This window comes from Miscanthus floridulus, chromosome 2 (genome assembly GCF_019320115.1).
Source record: "Miscanthus floridulus cultivar M001 chromosome 2, ASM1932011v1, whole genome shotgun sequence".
In the NCBI taxonomy this organism is placed as follows: Eukaryota; Viridiplantae; Streptophyta; class Magnoliopsida; order Poales; family Poaceae; genus Miscanthus; species Miscanthus floridulus.
This window is the reverse complement of record NC_089581.1, coordinates 131,343,754-131,371,080: the sequence shown is the minus strand read 5'-3', so window position 1 is coordinate 131,371,080 and position 27,327 is coordinate 131,343,754. Positions and strand designations below refer to the sequence as shown.

Below are 27,327 nucleotides of genomic sequence, written 5' to 3'. Positions count from 1 at the left end.
AGACGAAGAGGTGGGTTTCCAGCGGGCCGGGAGAAGGAAGGCGTGGCCCGCGCAGGAATATAAAGGAGAAGGTGGCTGGTCGCCGGGGCTTGGTAAAGGGTTTGAGCCCGAGATGGTAGGAGAGAAGGAAAATGATTTCTCTTTTAAGGAAGGGGATTTACTAGTATAATAAGATGGGTTTGGGAAATTCAAGGAAATCTATTTTTTGGTGACTTAAATAAAAATCTAGAAAATACACAAAACTCAAAATCATAAGGTGAACTCTTCATGCAAGCTTTGAAAAACATTTCAAAAATGGCTTTGCAGATAAACAAGAAAACAAATTTAATTTTGTCATAATTTTTTTTTAAAAAAAAATCAAACTTTAGTGGATTTTTAGCATGAGAAAACACGTCGTGTTGCAGCAGGCCATATTTCTTAGAAGAAATTATGTGGCGGTTGGATACACGTCCATTGAAATCGATGATTTCTATGGATACTTACTCTACAAATCAATTTTGACCCAAGTCTATACACCGTTTCCGTAGTAGTTGTTGGAGTTCCTTGCCAATTTGGCTGGAGGATTTGACTCTATTCCCAACATCAATCCATGAAGGAAGCAAATAGAGAAGAAGACGAAGGAGAAAAAGATCTCCGGGAATAGAGGTGACAAAAACGGTAGATTCCCATTTCTATGGATCATTCAATGAAGAGCCCTTTGGTTTGTACAAATTGCTTATGAGAAAATTAGATTAACTTTTATTTTCATAGATTTTAAAGGCAAATTATAGGACTACAAATTCTCGGAGGGACTCGGAAAAAAAAACTCGACCCACGGGGTGTAAGACAGCCCCAGACATTATGCTTAAGAAAAAGACTTTCTCACGCAGGTCGAGAAAACCTAATTTCATATATCTAAAAAAAATAAAACAAAACGTCTAGCACACAAACTTCACTTATTGTTTCTTGAATTATGTGAAGAATCGAGGCAAGCTGCGCAATACATGTCTTGTTCCTATAAAATTCTTATGTTTTGGATCATCTACTTTGTATATATATACATATTCCTACCAATTCCTTTGCTTTCGTAGTCTTGCGTCCATTCCAAAGGAGGCCTAAAGAGCTAGAAGGATTTTGGAAAAAAGTTTAGGGCATGTTCGGTTAGTGTGGAATGAGGCCAGAAATTATTCCTGCTGATGAGTGTTATACAAATTAGAGAATCGTTCTGGGAATCGTTTTAGGTGTCCATTCCCGAACAGGCCCTTAGTGGGATCGGTTCCCATGGAGTAACCATAGACACCCACCGTAGATTCATGACACGTGCTCATACATATGCATTAAATGTATTTTTTTACGTAGTTAGATGCATGCACATGCTTACGTTCCGCAAATCCATAATGGATGCCTATCATCAATCTATGGAGACTCTCTCCACTGTATTTTTTTTCGTCCTATGTACTCCCTCAGTTCCAAATTATAAGCCACTTTGACTTTTTTGTTCATCAAATTTACTTTATATCGAGACATAATGTATATCTAAATACACAGCAAATTCGATGTGTACCAAAAAAAATCATAGGAACTTTTAGTTTAGAAGCGGAGGGTAAACCCTCGATCTAGTAACGTGGTGTTGTAACCTTCCAAGTTCTGTCCCAATAAATAAGCTATGCACATGTACGCAGTGGCGTAGCTAGGATTTGTAGCTATGGTGGTCTATTGTCTAAAATTTTTTTTAGCCGCTATAAATTTAGGGGATGTTTGGTTTCTCCTCTAAACTTTAGTCGTTGTCCCATCGGATATTTGGACATATGCATAGAGTATTAAATATAGACTAATTATAAAACTAATTGCACAGCTTGCGACTAATTTACGAGACGAATCTTTAAAGCCTAATTAGTCCATGATTTGACAATGTAGTGCTACAGTAACATGTGCTGATGACGGATTAATTAGGCTTAATAAATTCATCTCGTGGAGTACTAACGGATTCTGTAATTTGTTTTTTTATTAGTATCCGAACACCCCATGCGACACCCTCACGTGATACCTCCTAAATTTTAGTCATCGGATCCAAACACCCACTTAATATGTCGGTGCACAAGTATATGAATTACAAAACACAATTAAAAAAAAGGGCATACATAGTTTGAGTAAAGAAGAAAGGATATCATGATCAACGTACAGGTCGTGCGTTGCTAGCCTTGCCTCTGACTCCGACGTCTGGCCGGCTAGCGGTCGGGCGGCCGGCGGCTACCTGCAAATACAGATCATCAAGACCCCGAGTACGAGTTTGGACGGTTGGAGTCAGAACTCACAAGACCAAGGTGCAGGTCGCGGAGACGCGGACGTCGCTTGGACTTCGCTTTCAGGCTCGATCAGGATTCGACAGCAGAAGCACATAGGCTAGCCCAGCAAAGTCCACGGCCGAATACTGAGGGAGTGAGGGTACTACACTTTGGGCCAAATCTACAAGGTGGTCCGTGGCCCACCCTGTCCACCCTGTAGCTCCGCCAGTGCATGTACGGTTGCACTGTAGAAATAGCACCAAAAACATTCAGAGCATCTCCAAGAGTTCTTTTTAAATTGACTTTCTAAATTATCATTTAGAGAGTCATTTAATATAAATCGCTTTTTATATTTTTTTCGTCCTCCAATAGTTTTTTTATATCTTATACGTGCTCTAGAGATTCATTCCCGCTCTTCATTTTTTGCTAGCGATAAATTCAAAATAGAGGATGTCTATATTTAGAGATTTAATTAAAAAAAGTTATTGTAGTATATTTTTTTTACTAAAAAATTCTATTTCTATAAGAAGGATATAAATGGGCTGTTAGAGTTATTCTCACGTCACACGACTGGATTATACCACACTGAAAACAGGGGATCCAGACCGGAAAACAAGGCAGATCTAGAGGAAAGAAGTAGCGTACGCTGCAATTTCCCCCAACAAAAATCCACATAACTTGCGCCACGATTCAGATGGGCATTGCATTACGTACGCATGCACAAGCAGGCTGCAGGCGGCACGAGAACACGAGATAGAACAAACTCAGACGCTGGAGTTTTGGCTCCAACAGTATTTTTTCCTTTTGCGGGAAAGATTCTAAATGTTTTGTCGTCGTCGTAACCCCGCTATCGTTTACCGATCACATCGATTTGTATTAGCTTTTGGCCTATTTGTTGCCACTTGAAACATCACAATGTGGACACACAACAGCTCATAAACATGACATCACACATGCGCCTAGCTAGAGAGAACTTCTTAGGTCCCCCACACTCTGCTGGTGTCGTCCATGCAATTTCCCTCTACAAGTGCGTAAAAACTCTTAGTAGAAGTATGGGAAGATGGAGTACGCAGTCATACACATGCATGCAAAATTTGGGCTTGAATACATACTATTGCAATCAGAAAAAACAAGATGAATTAATCAGTATAAACTTTTGCTGGCAATATAATTGCTCTTGTGTGACCCACAATGCAACAATTATTCAAATATTTGACCCAACATAAATTCAAACAATAATTCTAGGTGTTTCTACAAATGACTAATATTCAATTATTCAAGTTCAAACAAGATATTTCAAATCCACTAATGTGAACTGAAGCACACAAGTTTATACAAATGACAACTATTCAAATCAAACTATGTGGAGTTATGAATGGACATCATCAGTGAAAACCATATAAAATTAAAAGATTACCAGAATGTATTGGTATGTATATAAATTATAAAATGCAAATGCAACTTTGAACCGAGAATGCAATTTAAAATTGCAGGAAAGGGAAATTTGATTAACCTTGGAAATGAGGATGGAAGGACGGTGGATGCAGGTGTGTGTGGCCTCGCCAGGAGGATGGGTCTGTGCCAGGAAAAAGGGCCCACGCCAAGGAGGAGGTCGTGTCGAGGTGTAGCCACTCCAATAGGAGGGGCCATGCTAGGGGAAGAGGAGGCTATGTCAACGAGAAAGGGGTTGCGTCAGGGTGGAGGAGGTGGCGCTAAGGGTTAAGGGGCCACACGGGGTGGAGAAGACAGCGCCAAGGGCGAAGGGGCCACGCTAGGAAAGAGGGCAGCACCGGGGAAAGGAGGGTCGTGCTAGGCAGAAGGAGATCGTGTCGGAGTGTAGTCACTTTAGGAGAAGGGGGCCATGCTAGGGGAGGAGGAGGTTGTGTTGAGGAGGAAGGGGTGCGCCAAGGGGGAAGGGGCCACACCAGGGTAGAGGCAATACCAAGGGAGAAGGGGGCACACACACACACACACACACACACAGAGAGAGAGAGAGAGAGAGAGAGAGAGAGAGAGAGAGAGAGAGAGAGAGAGAGAGAGACGCACCAGGGAGGAGGGAGGCAGCGGGCAGTAGAGCATGCAAGCAATATGGATGAGCATGGGTATTGGGATAGACAAAACAAAAAAGTATAGTCCTCTAGCCTCTAGGAATGAAGGTTTAGCAGAAAATTTGAGCATGCGTTTGGTTGGATGGTCCAAGTGGGTTGGGTTAGGTCGAACCCGTTTTTTTGGGTTGTTTGGTTTGGGGAGCCTGTGGGTTGGGTTCATCCCAATAGGGGAATATTCCTCGTAGGCCCAGGTTCGCTCCGTTCCTCTAAATCAGAGAAAACGAGCGATCCCACTTGGTCTGCGTGCGTGCGGAGGAGGTGAACCACGCACGACGGTGTACAAAGCCCAACCCCGGCGGCGGCGAGCACACGACGTCTCGACAATGCACAACGGACGGCCACGGCCACGCGCAACCCCCACTGTGGCTCCCCGAGGCGCGTCTGGGCAAAGGGCAGTAAACTGCATCGTCGGCAAGCTGCGGTCACGCGGAGGGACGACTAGAAGGACGTGCTAGAGGAGAACTAGCAGGACGCGGCCTCGAGGTGCGGCAGGCCACCAGCGAGCCACGGGCGTGAGGTGCGGCAGGGCCACGATAGGCCGTGGCCAGGGGAGCAAGCCGCAAACGAGGGAGCAGGCCACGCCGGAGGAGCTGGCCGCGGCTGAGGGAGCAGGCTGCGCCAGAGGAGCTGGCCGCGGCCGAGGGAGTAGACCGCGTCGGAGGAGCTAGCAGCGGCCGAGCAAAGGAGGAGCTGCGAAGGAGGACCAACCTGGGAGATAAGACGACGAAGAAAAGAGGAAGAAGAGACCAAAGGGGTGGATGACACGTGGGCCACGCATGTCTACTTCCTCGTCCCACATCGTCCAACCTTCTAAGTTCTAACCAAACAGAGAACTGGAATGGACTCATCCCTGTCAACCAAATACGAGATGGATCCAACTCAACCTAAAAAAAACTAGGTCATGTCCAACCCATCTCACGTGGTCCTGGAACCAAACACATCAGAGTAGTAGGTAGCTTTAATAGAGAACCGGTTGAAGCTAATATATAGCTATCTATTTGTTTGGTCTGCGATAAAACTTCGTTTCAGGTAATGGAAAAGTTACATCCTCCACGACCACACTAAAAAAATGGGAAACGAGACGTGTACTCTCTTTTGCGACCCATCCACGTTATTTGATCGTCGGCCAAGTAGTAACCTATCTGATCTTAGCCTTAGGGCAATGTCAATATGGAAAAAGATCTCTGGCTTTATACCAAAGCCAATGCCAATCTGGTTGAACCTAGAAGCCAAAGAAATATTACCTGCTGATTAGGTGAAGACATTGAAAGTAGGCTATAGCTACGACCGAAGCTTTGAAGGTGATTGGTTACGCTTTCGGCTTTTCTTACTTATACGATGATGTGACTGATGATTTTGCACAGTGAAACTGCAGTGCCTCCGTTGGAATCATAGGCATGCAAAACAACGCTTCTGCCTCGGCAAATCAGTGGCCAGGGTAGGGTGAGCAACGCGCCACCGCCACCTATTTAAACTGCTCTCAGCGCTCGCCTCTCGGCCACAGCGCGGCTCACACTGACACCTAGAAGCCGGCGTCCATCATCGCTCGCGTCTTGGACATGGACAGGTCGCGCTACCACTCCCTGCTTGCTCTGCTTCCTCTGCACCTCCTCCTCTGCCTCGTCTCGTTCCACGCCTGTTGTGCCGCGTCCATCACCACCGGCACCCCCGACGGCTCGGAGCTGTGGGGGTACGTCGAAGTCCGGCCAAGTGAGTAACGCTACCTCCGCATCGATCGCTTGCCAATAATCAAGCATTCTCTTTCTAGCTACTCCATGTCCTGAGCTGAGGTATACATGCCATGTCGCCGTTGTTGCAGAGGCGCACCTGTTCTGGTGGTACTACAAGAGCCCGCAGAGGACGTCGACGCCGTCGCAGCCATGGCCGACCGTTCTCTGGCTGCAGGGCGGCCCGGTAGGCAGTTGCTGCCCTCTCTTTCCTCGTCACACCACAATTTCGGCTTCGGCACAGGATCCTGTGCTCTGGTCTGCTTCACCAGAACATGGCCTGATGAGCAAGTGTTGTGATCAACCATGGTATCTGCTCTCGCAGGGCGCGTCCGGGGTCGGGCTCGGCAACTTCCTGGAGATGGGGCCGCTGGACGTCGACCTCAAGCCGCGCAACTCGACGTGGCTCCAGAAGGCCGACCTCATCTTTGTGGTTAGTGAGACGCAGAGAGCGATAGCTGATGTGGCCTTCCTTCTATCTATTTTGTCTGCCCCTCACCCCCCCCCCCCCCCCCCCCCCCCTTCATCATCTTTTGCTGTCGTGATGTTTATTTTACATGCATAGTCCTCGCTGACGCTGACGGACTTTCATGGCGGGCACAGGACAACCCGGTCGGCACAGGGTACAGCTACGTGGAGGACGACAGCCTGTTCGTGACCAGCGACTGCCAGCAGGCGGAGGACGCCACCACGCTGCTCAGGGCCCTGGTGAAGGAGGTGCCCACCCTGGCGACAAGCCCGCTGTTCCTGGTCGCCGAGTCCTACGGCGGCAAGTACGCCGCCACGCTCGGCGCGTCCGTCGCCAGGGCTGTCCGCGCCGGCGAGCTCAACGTCACGCTCGGAGGTACGTAACCGAAATGGACGTTGGTTGGGGAGCAGTTGATGCGTGCGTGCGCGCGCATTGAAATTCTCGTTTCTTTTGCCGCGCGCAGGTGTGGCGCTCGGAGATAGCTGGATCTCGCCGGAGGATTTCACGGTGAGATTGGCCATTTCTAGTTTCTTTGGACAAATCACAAATATTGAATGGGCAGCTAGTTAAAGTGAGCTCTATCTGGATGGTGCAGCTCTCCTACACGCCACTGCTCCTGAGCGTGTCGAGGCTGGACGACAACGCCGGCGACGAAGCAAACAAGTAAGGCAGCAACACGCACACCACCATTTGCATGCCTTTCTCTTGACGTTTAGCGCACCCATCACATTCACATGCGACCCCGTTTTATTTTAACTTGAGCTCAGGAAGGCGGAGACAGTGAAGGACCAAATCGTGGCGGCGCAGTGGGCCGCCTCGCACAGGTCATGGGCCAGCCTGCTAGATTTCATCGACACCAAGAGCGGCAACGTCGTAAGTGCCCAACGTTGATTCCAAGTCTCTTACTCCATCCTTTTTAATTTTGTACATATTTCTGTATTTTTTTTCTTAGAGGATCAATGTTATAGAGCCTAGGAATCAATGTTAGTGCAAACATAAACCATAAAAATAGAAAAATGTTACGGCAACCCTAAACCATAATTATGTTAGGGCACCCTTTAAGTTGCACGTCAGTCTGGACTTCTACCCAAAACCATAAAACCAGGTAACGGACACCCTCCACCAGTTGTTGAAATCGGACTAGTTCGGTCCTCTGACTCATTTGATAGGTGGTGGTTTTCTATTTTCTAAAAACAATTAAAATGTGGTTTCATCTCTAAAATCCATATTTAACTTATTTTAAATAAAAAAATATGAAGCTGATTCTAGTTTTTTTTTCTAAAATTTGTTATCTATCTGTTGGTGCTCTATTTAGAGTTATTTAGATATTATTTGTATTAAATAATAAGCACAACTACAAGTAATAGGAACAAATTAAACTAGCTAGTGTCAAATAACTATATATGGATCATAACCATGTAGGTAACATTTTAGAAAAAAGTCGGTACTAGTTTCATATTTTTCTAAGTTAAAAAAAATAATTACGAATTTAGGAGATCAAATTGGCTTTTTTTATGTTTTTTTACAAAACTGAGAACCACCTATAAAACTAGTTAGATCACCAAATTCATTAGGTTTAAATAGTTGGAGAGTGTTTGTTACCATATTTCATAGTTTAGGGATGAAAATCGGACTAACGTGGAACTTAAAGGTTGAAGCATATACTTTACCCCATATTTTAAAATAGTGACAGTGATGTTCACTAGTTTCTCATATCTTATACAGCATTGAGATCAAATAATCTTCACAGGGTGCACTAGATTAAGAAAGAAGTCCTTGAAAATTCTTAGATAAAACATAGATACCATGTCATCAATTTGGTTGACTATAACTATCACGGACAATAATAATCATTGGTCTAATTTGCTTGAATAATAATGATTGATCCAATTAGCTTCATGATTACTGATAGATGCAATCATGGAAAAATTAAATTAATTCCATAAATTTACATCTAAATCACCTAGCGCCACCATGCATGAAAGATAATCTAAATTAAGTAGCTCCTATAATTACAATACGATTACTCATCTCTAGCATATAAAATATAGTCATAACAAACATCTGAATTATTCATATATGTTATTATCTAAAATAAACTAAACTATTCTAAATTACCCATACATGCTATTATGAATTTGTGATATATGTTAGGTGCCACTATACAGACTAAGTATACATGTACTTCTGAGCGATAAGTATACATTTCCAAAGTTTAATAATGATAATAAAAAAATTATTAATGAATCACGTAGCAGCGGCAAAAACAGTACATTTTTAATTAATACTCTATGAAAATAAATTATGCAAGTTTCCACAGTAAATAATTTTACAAATGCTGACTCAAGCAGCGTAACATATCTACATTGACATATTAATTGTAAGCGTTAGACTTCATAGAAAATATATGCTAGTATACTAGCATATATTTTTAAATGTCCTTTTAAAAAATATATGCTAGTATACTAGTACTTTGTTGATAGAGAAAATTCAACATCTTGAGCCACTGTAGTAACTAAAAGTACAATCTAGGACTAAAATCTATATTTTGCATAAAATACAAAATGAGATTTTTGAATAACATGTAGAATAAGCACTATGGCTTCACTTAACAAGCTGAGAAAAAAATATGCATCAACTCATAAATATCAAAATTAGGAAGCTAAAATCTTGATTGACAACCAGAGCTGTAATATAAGAGCTTTCACAAAATATATGTGTGAGTGTGACGGCATATGGATTATAGCAGGAGCTGATAAATCGCACGTGGTGGATGCAGAGGCAGAAATCTATAAATATGGGTGATGAATAATTGGCAACATTTATCTCTGGATAGAAATTATAGAGCACATGTCTACATATTGTGTTATAAAATGAAAGAAAGTGGTCAATGATAACAAATTTTAATAGCCCTCAGTTTAAAAGAGGCTCTCACTATTAGGACAGCCTGATGTGCCTGCTTGATCGCAGTAGATTTTTCTTTTAACTTGTTTTCCTTTTCTTGGGCATGCAGGACGTGTACAATTTCATGCTTGACTCCGGCATGGACCCGGTGGCACTCGTCATACCTGTGGGTTCATCACTGATGAGCAGCTTGCAGGCCATGAAGTATTCGACGTCCCATCGCGGCCAGGACTCCCAACCTGACTCCAACACCATTGACGGCATCATGAATGGGGTCATCAAGCAAAAGCTCAAGATAATCCCCAAAAACTTCACGTCAGTCGTCTGTGCTCATCTATATCGCATCACAATCGGTCGGTTTCCTACCTGTGTTGTGACGCTGCAATTCCAAATGTATATATAGGTGGAGGCAGCAATCCGACTCGGTCTACCACGCGCTGGTCAACGATTTCATGAAACCAAGAATCGATGAGGTAATCTAAGCAAAAGCGTCCTCACTTTGTAAAATTGCAACAGGGTTAGTGGTGCTCGCTTGATAACCTCTACGTTGACTGATTCAGATTGATGAGCTGCTGTCTTATGGCGTTAATGTGACGGTGTACAATGGCCAGGTCAGTAGCACTCTACAATTTTTACCATCGCCGGCAGTTCAAAACTACTCGGAGCTCGTCATCTGCGTTCTGTTAGTGCTACTAGTATTGCCATTCAATCTAAAAGACTAAAACCGTCCACTTTTTGCATAAAAACATCCAATCATGAAATTAGAAAATAAACCAGGATAAGGTCAATGGAGAAATGTGCAATAGTGACTTAGTGAATGATTGACAATCAAGTCACTGAAAACAACCTCAAGTCCTCAACTCATGGTGCTGTTGATCAAATGTAGCATTCAGGTTTAACAAAGCCACTAGGAACTGGAGGCATCCTGCCATCCTGGATAAGCAGCCGAGTAGAGTACAAGAATAAATAGCTTTATCACTCGGTGGGGGAGGCGGAGATCAGATCAGGATAACGTAACGCCAACACACATGTTCTTGGTTCAGAAAAGACAGGCATCCATCCTTTCTGGACCATGCCAAGAAAATGCGAGCCTTCATTGTGAAGTTTATTTAATCAGACATGGTACATAGGGACAATCTCTCCCGGGCCCATGCCGAGAAAATTCCAAGAAAAGAGCGTTCCATGCATGGATTTGGGGATGGATGGATAGGGATAGCCCATCAGAACCCCCTTTGCCAGAGAGATGTGAAGGACACGAAATCTTGTGGCGGCAATAGGCATTTTCCCAACAACCGCTAGCTCACATGGACAAATAATCCATGTATATACAGTATTCGAAGTTGAAATGATTAGCATTTACTAAAACTGCATTTTTTTCAGTGCTGAACTTGATATAACTTTTCCTGTATCTGAAGCTCGACGTAATCTGCTCGACCAACGGTGCAGAAGCATGGGTTCAGAAGCTCAAGTAAGTGTTTGTGTTTTATTCCCTCCCATTCTCTGGCAGGTTTTCAACGATATATCTGAATTACTCATTTCAGATGGGATGGTCTGAAGAGCTTTCTGAGCCTACCAAGGCAGCCTCTGTATTGTGGCGCCAGCAAAGGCACCAAGGCCTTCGTCAGGTCCTACAAGAACCTGCATTTCTACTGGATTCTTGGAGCTGGGCATTATGTAAGTCCGAAGTCTGAAGTCTGAACCCCATTTGTGCCATCTTATTTGTTTTCTTAAACTTGGATAAACCCAAATCTTATCTGTTTTCTCGTGGGATCTTCTCTCTGATTGCAGGTGCCTGCAGACCAGCCCTGTATCGCGCTAAGCATGATTAGCAGCATAACCCAGTCGCCAGCAAGCTAGTTGATTCTGTGTGATATATGCCAAGAACAAAGGAGGGCTTCAAGCAGCTATAGCACAAGGTCCCGGAGGACCATTCAGCGTTCTTGAAGTGCGGTATAGGTTGGATACCTGAAAGGCAATGCAGTTGGCGATGGCATTTTTTATATAGGAAAAAATCCGTTAAAAAACAGAGCACTGATTTGATATGAAAGCGGTTGTATCATCTACATATTACAAAATATTGTAGAGGCTGGAACTTATTTTTTTAATAATGGAAAGATATTTGGATTCATATAGAGGAATCATACCACATTATTGTATAAATCACACCATAACGTCTGGAATGAGTTTACATAGCAAAATCTGATTTTGGGCCCAAGATCGAAGCCAATGCATTCCCCTGGAAATGACCAGGAAAAGAGTTTTTGGTCAAACATTTGTCAATCCAACTTTGTTTCTTATTAGCCAGATAAATCGTCATGGGAAGTGAGCATAGCTAGCTCAGTGGGCCGAGTTTTTTTTTTTTTTTTGAGGGAAGAGTTTCTTTTGTTGGAATATATCTACTCCGATTTAAGATTCTCGACTTGACACAAGTGCTCGCATTTGTCTTTGCCACACACCCTAAAATGTCAAAAATGCATTGTGTAAATAAATCCTTGTGTGGGCGAAGGGAGTGACAATGCAAGCCGAAGGCTATAATCTGTAACAGAGAGGGGGAGATATAGGACCCTCCAAAAGAGCCTTCCCATAGCCACTTTGCTGATTGCAGCATCATTTTCAGATAGGAAATTGATCGATCCGATGATGTTTTGGATTGCATGTCACGGAGGCATATATACAAAACATTGTTTCTGCCCTCGGCGTCGTGCCCGTGGGATCGGGACAACCTGACAAGTTTACAACACGCAGGGTAGCCTGCCAAGACTATATATATAGGCAACTAGAGCCCCGGCTACACCGGGCGACGCACGCGCGCTCACTTTCAGCAGACCACGCCTCTTGGTGGACATGGACAGGCGTGTTCTGCAGCTTCCCCTGCTCCTCTGCCTGTGCGTCGTCGCCACGCTCCGTGCCTGCTCCGCCGCGTCGATCACCACGGGCACCCCCGACGGCATCATGAACGGGGGGGTCATCAAGGAGAAGCTCAAGATCATCCCCAAGGACCTCAAGTGAGCGTCGCTTTCGCACCACGACGGTCACGTCGGTCACTGGAGTATGTATGCTAGGGGGGAAAAGATGGAACCGTTACGCTCCTCTCCTCCGCCCCCACCCCCGCCCCCGCCCCCGCCCCCGTACGCCGCCCACCAGCCCAGATCCGCCGCCGCCGGCCGCGGCCCCCGGTCCCCGCGTGTTTCTACGCGCTCCCCTCCCCGCGGCCATCCTCCCCATCCCGCTAGCGCTGCTCGCGGTGGCTCATGGCCACAGATCGTACAACCCTCCCGCCGCTGCTCGTCCCGTACGCCGTCTCCCCACCACCCGGGCCCCGGCGCGTCCGCCGCTGCTTCCGCTGCGGCTCACGGGGAGTCCTCTGCCCCCTCTCCGAGGCCACACCTCCGCCTCAGCGCCACCACTGCCGCGTCCGCTGCTGTTGCTGCCGGGTCGGAAAGGACGGGAGGCACGTCATCCAGACGCGTTAGGTTCGCCTCTACCCTCTTCTGCCGTCCGGTGAGGCGTTACTACCCCACCAGCGCCGCGCCTACAAGATCCTGCCTCAGATCCGCTTCAGGGAGGCGCAGCGCTCTTTCCGTCGGGCCGTCATCTCCAACTCTCCAGTCTCCGCCCGGCTTTGGGGGAGATTTCCCTTCCCGAGGGGGAAGACCCAGACCTGTCACCGGGGCGTGGCAGAGGGCCGGTGCGGCGCATTCAAGCGAAGGTGAGGAGGGCTGGTCAATGGTGCGCCCGCAATACTGGTGGCGTCTCCCTGGGTTCAAGACCAAGGCGCATTCAACACCCTCAACCACCCAGGTCATTTCAGCGCGTCATCACCTCAGTGTGGAGCTGCTGCGGCGCTTGCGAGGTAAATGCTTCCGCTGCCTCTCCCCTAGCCACACCGCGGCGAGCTGCAGAGACCCAGTGCGTTGTTTCTCGTGCGGCCGCTGGGGACATAAAAGCAATGTGTGCGCTGCAAGACCTTCACCCGCCAGGCAGCAACCCACACCGCCCAAGGCTGCTCCTCCTCCCCTCGACGAAACAAACTTCCCACCTCTGCAAGTGAGCGGCATGGCCAGGCCCGGGGACCCCTCCGTCCGTCCCCTGGACACCTGTGCAGTGGCTTTCTCCGCAGACTCAATGGACCAGGAGCTCGACCGCCTCTCCATGCATGGCATGGTGGCCTGGCTGGGGGAACCGCCCAGTGGTTGAGCCAGAGCTCATCAAGCGGGCCATCTACCACCAGTTTCCGGTTCGTCCGGAAGATGTCTCCGTCGTCAAACACGCGCCCGAGGACTTCTTCGTCAACTTCAAGCACCGGCACCACCGTGACGAGGCGGTGTCACGGGGGACCTTTCCCTATCGCAACCTCGACATCCACACAAGGCCATGGCAGCTGGTGACACACGGAGACATCTGCGACCTCAAGTTCCGCGTCCACCTATGCCTTGAGGGCATCCCCCTCCACGCCTGGAACGAGAGCATTGCCAAGAGGGCGGTCGCCAGAGCTTGCGACATCGACTACGTTGAGAAGACCTCGTTGGACCATGCCGACACCAGGGCACTCTGCGTCTGGGCCTGGACGCACAACCCGTCCGACATCCCAAAGGTAACCTGGCTGACTTTGTCATGCAGAAAGGCGGAGGCCCACAGTTCGCAGGATACCCGCGGCCGCCGGGGACTCACCTTCAGGGTGCTGGTGCACCTGGACTTGGTGGAGGACCCTCCGGGCAGAGACGGCCGGGCCGCTGCTCCCCGAGTCTTCACGTGGGACTACGGGATCGTGGATGGAGAAAGGATGCCGCGCGACCGCCACGACCCTCCACCGGCTGACACCCAAGGCGGCAACCGCGACGACGACAGCGACCATCGTGGGCGCCGTGAACGCCACGGGGACAGGTGGTACTCGCGGCTCACCCGCAGCCTGTCGCGGGGGCCAAAGGACCGAGAGCGGGAACGCTCGGCGTCCAGGCACGGTGGCCGCCGACACCACAGTCCGAAACATGGGGGCCGCCGACGCCCACTGCACAACGACGGGGATCGCCAGATGACCACAGGCGGTGACGCGGCTCGCAAGGGTGCACGGCAACCGACCCAAGGCGGCGCTGCAGATGATGGCACGGGAGCTCGGCAGCACCTCGTCATCCACCCGGCTGATGCCCACCGCAGAACCAGGGGACGAAGCAGGGAAAGGGCGACCCACCGAAGGCCGCACAGGCGCGCGTGCTCGGAGCCGAGGAACACGACGTCGCGCTCAAAATGACCGTCGCCGCGCCTGCGCTGCAAGTCACCGGACTTCAACGGAGGCAACGGCAACAACCACCACCCATCGCCAAGTCCTCCCAAGGTGCGTGCAGAACACAGTCAATGCGACGACTCGCCCTTCATCCCTTTGGTTTCTGCCCCTCCAACCTGCGAACCGAACGACCCTCCAGTTGCCGCTGCACACGGCACATACGAACCAACTAACGACTCCTCTTCGGGGCACCTCACCGGAAACGTATCTCCTCCTTGTCTGAATGAACTGCAGGTTCCCCCCATCGACGACGGTGACGTCGTGATAGAGCAGCGTGCACGCCTCGCGGCTGACCGACGCTTCCGCATGGGCTAGGTCTACGCCAGGAGGCCAGGCCCTCTCCGCACGCTCCGCGCCCACACACAGCAATCCAGAAACGCCCAGGTGGTGCGTTTCCGCCCTGGCGCCGTCTACTCCAGGCGCCGTGTCCGTGGGATGCCCGGCAATAGCCCCAGCCGCGCACACATGGCAAATGAACTTCAACAACTGCGGCCGGAACAGAACGCCAACGCCGAGGAGGTAAACAATGTTGGCCAAACGACGACCGCCAATGAGGCACTGGTATCTGATTTCCTACAGGGGATTTCACAGTCCCTGCCTCCACCCATCTTGCAGGTCCCGCCGGGTCAGCACAGCACACCAAATCGACGCAAGAAGCCCCTGCTACCGGCGCGAAGAAGCGTCCGCATAGCAGCCATGAATTGGCCAAGGGGTGACACCCAAGCGAGGGCCAGGCTAGTGCTGATGAAAAGACTGGGCATCCTCGACATGGGAGGACTCAGCCATGACGACGCGTTGCTGCGCTACTTCAGCTTGTACAAGGGACCACTTAATGATGACGCCGTGAAGGCAATGACGGCCTTGTGTGGCCTCGACGCCGAGGAGGCGCTGCCGCACGCCTAGATGACTGCTGTCGCAAATGGGTTGCCTGTTGTAAGAATGGTAGTAATCGTTTGCCACTGCGGAAGCTCTTCGAGCTCCACATCTTTTGTGTGCCGCTTGGGTTCGGCGACAGCCAGAGGCCTACAGTCACCATCCCACCCCACTGCAACAAACCGTCAGCTGGTAGTTAGATGTAGCAAAAATTCAACGAGCAGGGAGCAAGTGCTTTGTATCGTCATGCCGACAGCCAGCGGCTTTCAGTTGTATCGGCCACTACGAGTTGATGCTTTCATAATCTGTGCGTGCTTATGCCGCTGTGGGCTTAACTCGATGCCGATTGCCTATACTGAACCAACAAATGGCTTCCGAATTGTCTACTTCTGAAGAATTATTTTACGTAGGGTACCATTAGTTGACATATGGCACAGTTGAATTGCCAGGTACTTAATTGGAACGTCAGGGGGCTAAATGATGGCGCCTGACAGGACTCGGTCAGTGAGCTCGTGAGAACCACCGGAGCCACCATTGTATGCTTACAAGAAACAAAGATGCAAGCTATGGAATGTATTGTGGTTTGCCGAACAGTCGGAGCGAAATTTGAAAACTCCTATAGTGTGCTCCCGGCGGAACAAACACGTGGAGGCATCTTCCTGGCGGTCAACGAAGACTTCTTCGACCTTTCCGACATTGCACTTACCGCGAACACTATAACCGCGCAAATCAACATGAGGGCAGATGGAAAAAGGTGGCAAATTACGGTGGTATATGGGCCGCAAGGGGAGGACGCCAAACTTCAATTCCTCCAAGAACTGAAAAACATTCCGCCGCCGGAGAATGATAGATGGCTCATCCTCGGAGATTTCAACCTCATCTACCAGGCGGAAGATAAGAACAACGCCAATCTCAACCGACGTCTCATGGGGGCATTTAGAGCAACGATCGATCATTTGGGACTCAAAGAAATCAAGCTAAATGGCCACCGATTTACCTGGAGCAATCAACAGCAAAACCCCATGCTCACTAGAATCGACAGACTACTATGTACCCCCTAGTGGGAGCTGTCCTTCCCATCGTGTTTCTTGCACTCCCTTCCTTCACTCATGTTGGACCATACACCGCTGCTACTCCAGGGACAACTTGACCACAATCACAGCACTTCCTTCCGCTTTGAAAATTACTGGACTAAGATGGACGGCTTCCAAGATCTTGTTCACGACATTTGGAATAGACCGGTCGCCACCGCTCTCCCGATCAAACGCTTATATATCAAAATGGCGCGTGTGGCAAAAGGTATCAAGCGTTGGAAGAAAGAGAAGATAGGGGATACAAGGATGCAGCTCGCCATAGTGAAAGAAGTGCTACTACAATTAGAAGCAGCCCAAGAGCATAGGTTGCTCACTGCCATAGAACTTCACCTATGTCGCCGCCTCAAAGCCCGTAGCACTGGACTTGCGGCCATCGAAAAATCAAGAATCAGACAGAGATCAAGACTAACGTACATTCGCTGTGGGGATGCTAACACAAAGTTTTTCGACACTCGAGTAAACGCACGCTGGAGAAAGAATTACATACATTGTCTACATACGGATGGGGAGGGTCGCGGTGGCTCATCAAGAGAAAGAAAAGGTCATTCGTGAGTATTTTAAAAATCACATTGGCGCCGCGACGCGGCGAGTTTCCACACTAAATTGGCAATCCCTTGGATACAACCAACACGATCTATCTGATCTAGAGTTGCCTTTCTCCCAGGAAGAGATAAAATACAATATATATATTCCATGCCTTCCGACAAAGCACCAGGACCGGACGGTTTCATGGGGGCCTTTTTCAAAGCGTGTTGGGAAATCATTAAGGATGATATAATGGCGGCACTGAATAGCCTATTCAACTTGAACGCCCAGGGCTTCGAATGGCTAAATTTGGCTTGCATCATCCTCCTACCCAAAAAGGCAGATGCAACAAGAGTTACTGATTTCAGACCCATCAGCCTCGTCCACAGCATTGCGAAGATCTTCTCTAAGGTGTTAGCAAACAGACTTGCCCCTCGACTCAACCAACTTGTCTCCAATTGCCAGAGCGCATTCATAAAAAAGAGAAGCATCCATGATAACTTCCTATACGTCCAGGGCGCGGTTCAAAGGTTGCACAAGCAAAAGATACCGGCTTTATTCATGAAACTAGACATCCACAAGGCTTTTGATATGGTTCATTGGGGGTACCTGCTCGAGATTCTGCAAGCCCTAGGCTTTGGACAACGATGGCGCGAATGGATCTCTATCCTCCTGCGTACATCCACTTCCACACCCTTGATTAATGGGCGATAGGGGACCCCTTTTAGCCATGCCAGAGGCGTCCATCAAGGAGACCCGCTCTCACCCATGTTATTCATCCTTGCTATGGACCCGCTTCAACGGCTGCTTGATCGGGCAACCGAACATGGGGTACTCACCCCCCTACCAATCGCGGCGGCAAAATGGAGAACCTCCATGTATGCGGATGATGCCGCCATTTTCATCAGCCCCACAAATGACGATGTTCAAGCCGTCAAAGCCATCCTGAACGCTTTTGGATCATTCTCGGGACTACATATCAATCTACAAAAGAGCTCGGTGCACCCAATCAGCTGTGCAGACGTTGATCTAGACCAAGCCCTCTCACCCTTCAATGGTCATAGAGGGACCTTCCCTTGCAAGTACTTGGGCCTGCAACTACACATCAGAGCACTGCAAAAGATACACGTGCAACCTCTCATAGACCGTATCGGGCAGAGGTTACCCAAATGGAAAGGAAGATGGCTTAACAGAGCGGGACGTCTCACTCTAGTAACATCTGTCCTCTCCTCCATGCCAACCTACCACCTCACAGTGTTTCCTCTAGCTGCATGGGCTAAGAAAAAGATTGACAAAATCAGAAGATCGTTCCTATGGAAGGGGGAGGAGAACGCCAATGGTGGACACTGTCTTGTTAACTGGCCAACTGTTACCAGGCCAAAAGATCTGGGTGGTTTAGGCGTCATCGACCTTGATAGATTTGGGAGAGCCCTCCGGTTACGATGGCTTTGGCAGGAATGGATGGACGACTACAAGCCTTGGAACGGCTCTGAGCTTCCATGCTCTGATGATGACCGTCTCCTCTTCAACTCCTCAATCATTATAACTTTGGGGGATGGTGCAAAGACTAGTTTTTGGCACCAAAACTGGCTCGATGGACACGCGCTGAGGTACTTAACACCAAACTTGTTTTGCCTAGTTTCAAGGAAAAACCGAACGGTGAAACAAGAGCTCCGGAACAACAATTGGATACGCAAGCTACAGAGGAAAATCACCTCCGCTGTCCACGTTGAGGAGTTTGTGTCTCTTTGGATACGAATACAAGATGTCCACTTGCAGCAAGGCATCTAGGACACCATCACCTGGCAGTGGACCAGTGACGGGAAATACTCCACCCGCTCGGCCTACAAAATACAGTTCAGAGGCTCTCTCGTCTCATTCAGTACAGAGTTGATCTGGAGGGCGCATGTGGAGAACAAATGCAAGATTTTTGCCTAGATCTTAGTGCAAGATAAAATTCTGACGGCACAAAACCTACAGAGGAGAGGGTGGCCACACCATCAACATTGCGTGCTCTGCAATGGCCCTTTAGAGACCGGCCTCCACCTATGCCTATGTTGCCCCTTCGCTAAGGGGGTTTGGAATCATATCCTATCGTGGGAGAACCTCACTCAGATCCAGCAACAACCCCAGGTGCAACCCACCGATATCAGATCATGGTGGGAAGAGGTGACGACGAAAGTGCCAAGATCAGAACGTAGGAGGCTGAACGGGGTACTAATCTACACCTTCTGGAACGTTTGGAAAGAAAGAAATAGGAGAATCTTCGACAACAAGATACAGACGGTGCTGCAGGTGGCCTCAAAGATAAAGGATGATATAGAGCAAAGGAAGAGAGCAATCGATTATGGGTAGCAGATGCCCCCTCTCCGGTGGGCCGGGTGTTTTACATGCTTGAGGGGCCTCGACTAACTTAGTTTGTACATAAACTCACTTTTCCCCACTTAATTGAAAGGCAGAGCTCCTGCCATTGCGTTCAAAAAAGTGTTACCATGCTACGACTGCAATTGTATGCAGGTGGGTGGAGGTCTCCAATGCCGTCTACTTTGCGCTGGTCAAGGATTTCATGAAGCCAAGAATCGATGAGGCGAGCGAGCTCCCACGGCTCTTCTCTATATGAATTCAGTTGAAAGGGATAGTGGAGTCTGGTTAACTCTGTTCCCTTTCTTTTTTTTTGTTCATTTTGCAGATTGATGAGCTGCTGTCCTATGGTGTGAATGTCACGGTGTACAATGGGCAGGTCAGTAGTGCTCTGCCATTTTTACTATCTCCAGCAAATCAAAACTACTATTTTTCTTTTGTGTGTGTCTGGTCATGCATGATGTTGACTTTCTTCCGTTAGTGCTGTTACACTACTATGCTGGCAGAATAGTGGACCAGCATGTTGAGATCAATGGATAGGTTGAAATGTTAGTGCCTTAGTGCTTGACTGATCATCCAGACACTGAAAAGGAACTGATACTGTTTCTGTTTCTTCCACGCAACTCGTAGTCGTCGTAGCACATGGAGCATTCAGGTTCACCAATTCATCCTGCAATTGATACATCCTGTGTAAGCAACCGAGTATAGTATATTTTAAGAATAAGGGCCTTACAATTCGTCAGTGGGAGAGCAGGATAGCGTGACGCCGCCAAGTTCGTGTTCAGTTCAGACTTCAGAAAAGATGGCATCGTTTCTGGATGCATACCAAGAAAATGTGAGCCTTTTATTGTCAATCGTCATGGGAAGTTAGGAACGGACAACCACTCCCTGGCCCATGCCAGGAAAAACACACAAGAACAGAGTGTGAGTGTTCCATCTTCCAAGCACGGATCTGCCTTTTTCCCAGGAGCTGTGAGTGACACGAAACCTTCAGGCGCCACAAGGCATTTTTCTCAACCACCACCATATCACATGGTGGCTCATGGCTCACATGGTCAACTAATTGGGAGACAGACGCTCCTCCCTTAACCAAACACTTGGATAATCCATTCATATCGTACAATATTCCCAGCTGAAAATATGCTTATGAGTAAACAAGTCTGCAGTTTTCAGTACTGATGAATGTGATACATGTTTTCGACTTCCTGAAGCTCGACGTAATCTGCTCTACTGACGGCGCAGAAGCATGGGTTCAGAAGCTCAAGTAAGCCTTCCTGTTTTTCTATCTCTTGCCCCCACATTATAACAGGGTTCAGAAAACATATATATCTCAATGACTGAACTGAATGTTTACTGGCTCCTGGGGATGAACTGATACTGATTTCAGATGGGATGGGCTGAAGACCTTCCTGAGCCTGCCGAGGCAGTCTCTGTACTGCGGCACCAGCAAAGGAACCAAGGCTTTCGTGAGGTCCTACAAGAACCTGCGCTTCTACTGGGTTCTTGGAGCTGGCCACTTTGTAAGTCCTGCGGCATCTCACATTCACCTAGGATCTGCTTCCCATCCCATGTGAGGGTCTTAAATCGGGATGCCCCCGAATGAAGCTGACTTAGCTTGTTTCCTCATGTGATCTCTTCTTTGGCTGCAGGTGCCTGCCGACCAGCCTTGTATCGCGCTGAGCATGATCGGCAGCATCACCCAGTCTCCGGCCAGTTAGTGGATTTAATGTGATACGCAAAGATCAAATGAAGAAACGTCAACTGGAAGCAGCTAGCACACGGGCACGGGCGATGCAGGACTCGAGTACAGTGCAGGTCGCATACTTGAAAGGCAACCATTCAGTTGATGATACCTGTGATTTGTTTACAATTTTCTATACTGTGAAAAATAGAGCGCTGGTGCAATAGGAAAAGTGGAAAAGTTTTTTTTTAATGATTTTTGTGGTGGGTTGATTGATTTATGTTGCGTTTCGTAGGAAAAAAAAACAGCTAATTTACCCTATCACTTTCAGAGGCTGTAAAGTTGCGAAAATTCCATATTTACCATAAACATCCGACCATCGATTCAGCAGATTTTTGTCACTATTCAATAAAAAAACACTGAATGCATTAGGGACTATGAGGCCCATGGAGTGAGCAAGCTACTAATGGGCTAAATCTAATTGTAGGCTAGTTTCTTATAGGCCAAGCTCATGGCAGAAGTAGCAATTTAGACTGCCAGATTGCAGGCCCAATTTGTTTTAGGTTGGTTAAGCCTAGTTGCAAGCCCAAATACTTTAGGTTAGGTCCATTTGTAGGCTCAGATTGTTTTGGATGTGTGCCTTTTTGTATTTCACTTAAACTAAATATTAGGTTCCAAGGACTTGCCATTCTCATAAATAATAAGATCCCTCAACACGGAATAATTTCCCGGCCTCTGAGAGCATCTACCACTGTTGAAGTCCCTGTTACAGTCCATGTTTCGCGTATGCGTTCATTGACTACACGTTCGCTCTACTGGCGTGGGAGCTCTAGAAGGAATTAGAACCAGTTTGGCAGGGCACTCCGAGCTACTCCGGCTCCGGCTCCTGCCGAAGCCCCGCCAAACATGGATGAGAAAACCAGCTCCGCTGTCGAAGCCGCAAGGGAGCCGGAGCATTTCTTGTACTGCGCGGACGGAGCCTCAAAACCGAGCTTCTCCCGGCTCCTCGTCCATCCGCAGGTGAAAAGACATGGAGCCCCAAAACCGAGCGCATGGCAGCGGTGCCGCTAGGGTTCCGATGAACCAGCTGCGGCGTCCGGCGGCCAGCGGGCGGAGCACGCACACGAGTGGATCTGGCGGCCCTAGTGCTCCAGCAGGCGACGCGAGGATGGCCGCGGCCCGGACTGGCGGATCGGAAAGCGCCGCCACCGGCGCTCCTCCAGCTGGCGCAACGGCCGCGTCGTGGCCTGGCGGACCAGCAGGCGCCGCCACCAGCCTAGCCGTTGCCGGGAACGCCTCCATGTCGGGCGGCCTGGGCGATGGGTTCCCGGACTGGTTCGATGGCGCGGCGTCCGCCGCACTAGGCTCGGATTGGCTGTCGTCTGAGATTGGTGCCACCCATGCCGAAGAGGAAAGTGCTCCGGCCCCGATGCAGACCACGCCGTCAACACGCCGCAGGGGAGGTGGGCGCACTGGGAGGAGAACAAGGCCGCCGGTTCAAACAAGCACTCCTGCTGTCGACACTGAGGCTAGGTGAGATATGCTTCAGTTGCATAACTGTGATTTTGTTCATGCAATGAATTGTCCTGTGAGATATGCTTCTAGTTTACACCTCCGATGTTGCATTGGTGTTTCGTCGTAGATTAACAAGACTCTAGTTTCTAGCTCTACAGATGTGTGTGGTTGTTTTATCTTCGATCGGTGGATCATTTCGGTTGTTTATCATCTGTGTTGCAGCTGTTGACTGAGCAGTTAGTAGCTCGCTTAAAAATGATCTGTTAGGATTTGTGGTCATATAATTTAGACTGCCTATTGCTGGTCATATAATTTAGAAACTAATCCGGTGTTGAAAAGCTAAAAGCATCCAATTGTTATTCTTTGATTACCCTGAGATGGCTGAATATGCACAAATATACTTAAGTTTATCTGCAGAGAGCATTATTATCGAACTAAAAACAGGGGTGGATCCACCAATATGGCCAGGCATGGAAGCTGCCATAGGTGCCCACTGATTCGAAACTCCCACTCCCCTGCGTTGCTCAATTCCTTGTCCGCCAGCACCTAATGTTAAGCAATGAATGGATGGGGTCACGGGGAAAACAGCATGGCCTGCGGAATGTGCGAGGCTGTATAGGTAATTGGACCACAAACTGCTTGATGAATAGCGATTTTTTTAGTACGAATTTCTAATTATACATCAAAGGTTGACAAGAGGAAACTTGTGAAAAGTCACACTTGAGAAATCCCCCCTTGAATTACTGCTAATATTGTTGTGCACAACTCCTAGCAGAAGAGCCCTAGCTAGTTGCATTGGATTACCAAGATGAGATGTTGAGGTGTGCCTTAGGCATATAGCCAGAAGCCAGATGATGAATTTACCATACCTAAGATTTTCATTTTAGTGGCTTATAGGTTCTTTTGGTGATCTTTTTCTCCTCTTTATTTTCCACAAAAATAATTTGATCAATTAAGCAGTCCAATAGCCTTTTAAAAAGGTGAATGGTTTTGATGACAAGCATGGGCCTTAAACATAGCGTGCATAGAGCGTGGGGAAGGATAAACATAATGTTCAAATGCTAAGAGTGAAGTGATTTAACTGGAAGGAAATACTATTATTTGTAACAGGGCTGTGCACTTGTTCAGTATCTCCAATATTACAAATCTGGTCATCGGGCTAGTGTTAGCTTGGTTTCCGTTTGTGTTTTCCCTTTAGACGTTTGACCAAATGATTGTCATTTTCTCATACATTTCATCCATAGTTCTTGAGCTATGCAATGCATGGGTGTTTGATTATTTTCTATCATATATGTGATGGTTTCTGCATTGTTGCATTGAATGGTTGAGCATGTGGAATCAGTACCTCTTGACATTCTTATAGGTCTTTCAATCATGCTCCCATCTTAAGGGAACTCTGAACTCTGGATTGGATTTGACAACTGTAGGACTGTTCAGCTCCCATCTTATAGGTCTATGATGGACAACCTATATATTATTGTCATGCATTCCAGTGTATGTACTGTCCTATTTTGATTGGATAGTTCTTTGCTAACCTTGTAAGTTCTTTGCTCAGCATGGCTGACTGGACGGATGAAAATGTTAGGATAGTTTGTGAGCTTTTTGCCGAACAAGTGGAGATTGAAAATCGTTCAAGTACTCATTTGAACAAAGCTGGTTTCACAAATGTGATCCAAAAGTTCAAACAGAGGACAGGAATTCTGTACACAAGAAAGCAGTTTAAAAATAAATGGGACAAATTGAAAGTTGAGTATGGTATTTGGAAACAATTGGTTGATAGGCAGACCGGTATTGGATGGGATGAAAGTGGCAAGAATATTGACATGCCTGAGGAATGGTGGAAGAAGATGGCAAATGTAAGTTCAAATAAATTTGCATGTACTTCCATTGCAGGCTGTATATTTTGAAACCTCTATATTTTGCGTTTCCATTGTAATTGAAACCAGTATATTTGTGGTGTTTCCATTGCAGGCTGTCAAGGGATCAGGACATTTTCGATATAAAGGCCTTCAAAATGAGGACAACCTGAGCATAATGTTTGAAGACTTTCGTAACACGGGTGACGACCATTGGGGTCCCTCTAGCGGTGTAGCACCATCACAGGCTATACCTTTGGATGATGATGATGAAAATGAGGGCGAGAATGAAGATGACAGTGACCCTGATGAAGTAACACCAAGTGCCAGACCCAAAAGAGGTAAATCTCAAGGTAATGCAAAGGGGAAGAAAACAAAGACTAGTGGTGGCCAGTGGTTTCAGGAACAAATGGGCAAACTTGTTGAGATGAATGAAAGAACAACCGCATCTTGTGAGTCTATTGCTAGGGGAGAGGACAAATCTGGTTCAACCATCCAGGAGGTCATGGCATTAGTGAAGGGTTGCGGTGCTAAGCCAGGTTCAAATGAGCATTTTATTGCCACTGTAGTCTTCACCAAGAAGGCTGAACGGGAGATGTTTATGACATTAGACACTCCAGAGGAAAGATTTGATTGGTTGTAGAAAAAGCATGAGTGGATGACTAGAAATGATGTGTCTAATAAGTAGATCTTGTTTAGCCTTGTATCCTTTGTGTGAGACTTTAATTTATTGTTCTTGTTTGAGACATTTTATTTGGCTGTGTTGTATGAGACCATTTATTTGGCTGTGTGTATGAGACCATTTATTTGCTGCTGTTATTATAATAAAAATTGTGGTCCTCTCTCTATTTATTGGTACTTATTGAAGTGTGTTTGTGTGGTAAACAGATCTGAAACTGCAGATAATGATATGGATGACAGTGGGAGTGATGAGGATGATGATGACTGCAAAATAAAGGCTTTGAGAGTGTTGCAGTCTGCTCAAAACAATATTTTCTGTACTGCACTTCTTCTCAGCAAGTATTATTTGACATACCTTCATAAGAATGAGCCAAGAATAGCTGGACAGACTGGATATGCTAAGGTACTGGAAATTTTGCAAACTCCAAATGGGAGCCATAAGATGTTCAGAATGCAAACTCCAGTATTTTACAGCTTGCATGAATTGTTGGTGAGTACTTATGGTCTGAAATCAACCATTCATATGAACTCTATTGAAGCACTTGCTATGTTTCTTATGGCATGTGGCCATGGATGGTCCAATAGTGCTACACAGTATGTCTTCAACCATTCTGGAGAGACAATTAGTATAAAATTTGAAGACGTATTGCACTGTATGGTGGCAATGTGTGAGGACTGCATAAGGCCAATAGATCCTAACTTCTCTACAACACACCCTAGGATTTCTAATGATAGAAGAATGATGCCATTTTTTAAAGATTGCATTGGTGCACTAGATGATACCCATATTTCCGCAACACCACCTTCACATGATGCTATTAGATACTTTGGTAGAAGTGGCAAAGCAACACAAAATGTTCTTGCTGTGGTTGATTTTGACCTACGGTTCACCTATGCCTGTATTGGACAACCTGGGTCCATGCATGATACAAGTGTGCTCTTTCATGCTTTAACCAAGGATCAAGACAAATTTCCACACCCCCCTCAAGGTATGAATGCCTAGGATGCTATTGACAAATTTGACACAACCTGTTGTATCGTAATATATTAATATGTCTTATTTTTCACTTGTGTGCTTAGGCAAATATTATCATGTTGATGCTGGATACCCAAATCGCCTTGGTTACTTGTCACCATACAAGGGGGAAAGGTACCATATTCCGGATTGGAGGAGGGGTCCTGCTCCAAGTGGCCAGCAAGAGCTCTTCAACCATTTGCATTCAAGCATTCGCAATGCGGTAGAACGTACATTCGCTGTATGGAAAATGAAGTGGAGAATCCTTATCAAGATGCCGAGTTACCCAATGGAAAAGCAAAAGATGATTGTTGCGGCAACCATGTGTCTACACAACTACATTCGTGAGACCAATGTGGTAGATAGAGATTTCCATAAATGTGATCGAAATCCAGACTACATACCAACCATACCTTCTAGATACGCAAGACATTCAAATCCATCAGATACATCATCTACTGCATCCAATGATCGAAACATGGATAGATTCCGGGATGACATTGCAAGAGCAATTTTCCTTTCTAGATCATCATGATCATGTAGTTTGATGATATTCCAATATCATTCCTACTTTTGTAAACGTTATTGTAGTCTAACGAACACTATTAGTAGGTAACGTTATTTTACATGTTATCCTTGTTAATTTTGGTCAGTCGTTTGAGAAAGTGACATCAAGGATCATATGTACAGCCAAGTTAAAGCAAGGGCAATATGGACATTCACCCTCTTCCATCCATTCTATAAAAACAGAAGGAGCCATTTTGCCAAACGTTTTTCAGAACAGCTTCAGCTCCTCCAGAGGAGCTGCTCCTTCAGAGGAGCCAGAGCCGGAGCCATTTTCAGAGGAGCCAGAGCCCTACCAAACAGGCCCTTAAAGGGGAGGTGCTCCCACGATACTTCAACAACAGTCCAGCAAATCCTTGCTTCGACCAAGCACATAGTGGACCAGTGGATTGACGCCGAAGCATCTAGG

General features: G+C 47.2%; 2 protein-coding genes across 2 annotated transcripts; both read left to right on the top strand.

The window, feature by feature from the left end:
* Positions 1-5,900: 5,900 nt before the first annotated feature.
* On the top strand, positions 5,901-11,525 carry LOC136539699 (serine carboxypeptidase-like 51). The gene is made up of 13 exons (XM_066531662.1): positions 5,901-6,082; positions 6,192-6,286; positions 6,425-6,532; positions 6,703-6,943; positions 7,032-7,075; positions 7,164-7,231; positions 7,336-7,441; positions 9,582-9,787; positions 9,876-9,945; positions 10,033-10,083; positions 10,888-10,940; positions 11,014-11,146; positions 11,261-11,525. Exons 1-13 carry the CDS (start codon positions 5,932-5,934, stop codon positions 11,327-11,329), a joined length of 1,395 nt encoding a protein of 464 aa, XP_066387759.1. The 5' UTR covers positions 5,901-5,931; the 3' UTR covers positions 11,330-11,525.
* A 12,833-nt stretch (positions 11,526-24,358) lies between these two features.
* Positions 24,359-25,822, top strand: LOC136537071 (uncharacterized). The gene is made up of 4 exons (XM_066529160.1): positions 24,359-24,658; positions 24,774-25,255; positions 25,547-25,742; positions 25,814-25,822. The coding sequence occupies exons 1-4, from the start codon at positions 24,359-24,361 to the stop codon at positions 25,820-25,822; spliced, it is 987 nt and encodes a 328-aa protein (XP_066385257.1).
* Positions 25,823-27,327: the final 1,505 nt, after the last annotated feature.

What these genes read in the sequence shown, in the direction of transcription:
- LOC136539699 (XM_066531662.1), top strand. Translation starts at nt 5,932, where the DNA reads ATGGACAGGTCGCGCTACCACTCCCTGCTTGCTCTGCTTCCTCTGCAC. An exon ending in TGAAACCAAGAATCGATGAG is followed by an intron (nt 9,946 to 10,032) that starts GTAATCTAAGCA and finishes TGACTGATTCAG; the next exon opens with ATTGATGAGCTGCTGTCTTA. An exon ending in TGACGGTGTACAATGGCCAG is followed by an intron (nt 10,084 to 10,887) that starts GTCAGTAGCACT and finishes CTGTATCTGAAG; the next exon opens with CTCGACGTAATCTGCTCGAC.
- LOC136537071 (XM_066529160.1), top strand. Translation starts at nt 24,359, where the DNA reads ATGGCTGACTGGACGGATGAAAATGTTAGGATAGTTTGTGAGCTTTTT. An exon ending in GGTGGAAGAAGATGGCAAAT is followed by an intron (nt 24,659 to 24,773) that starts GTAAGTTCAAAT and finishes TTTCCATTGCAG; the next exon opens with GCTGTCAAGGGATCAGGACA. An exon ending in AAGAAGGCTGAACGGGAGAT is followed by an intron (nt 25,256 to 25,546) that starts GTTTATGACATT and finishes TGTGGTAAACAG; the next exon opens with ATCTGAAACTGCAGATAATG.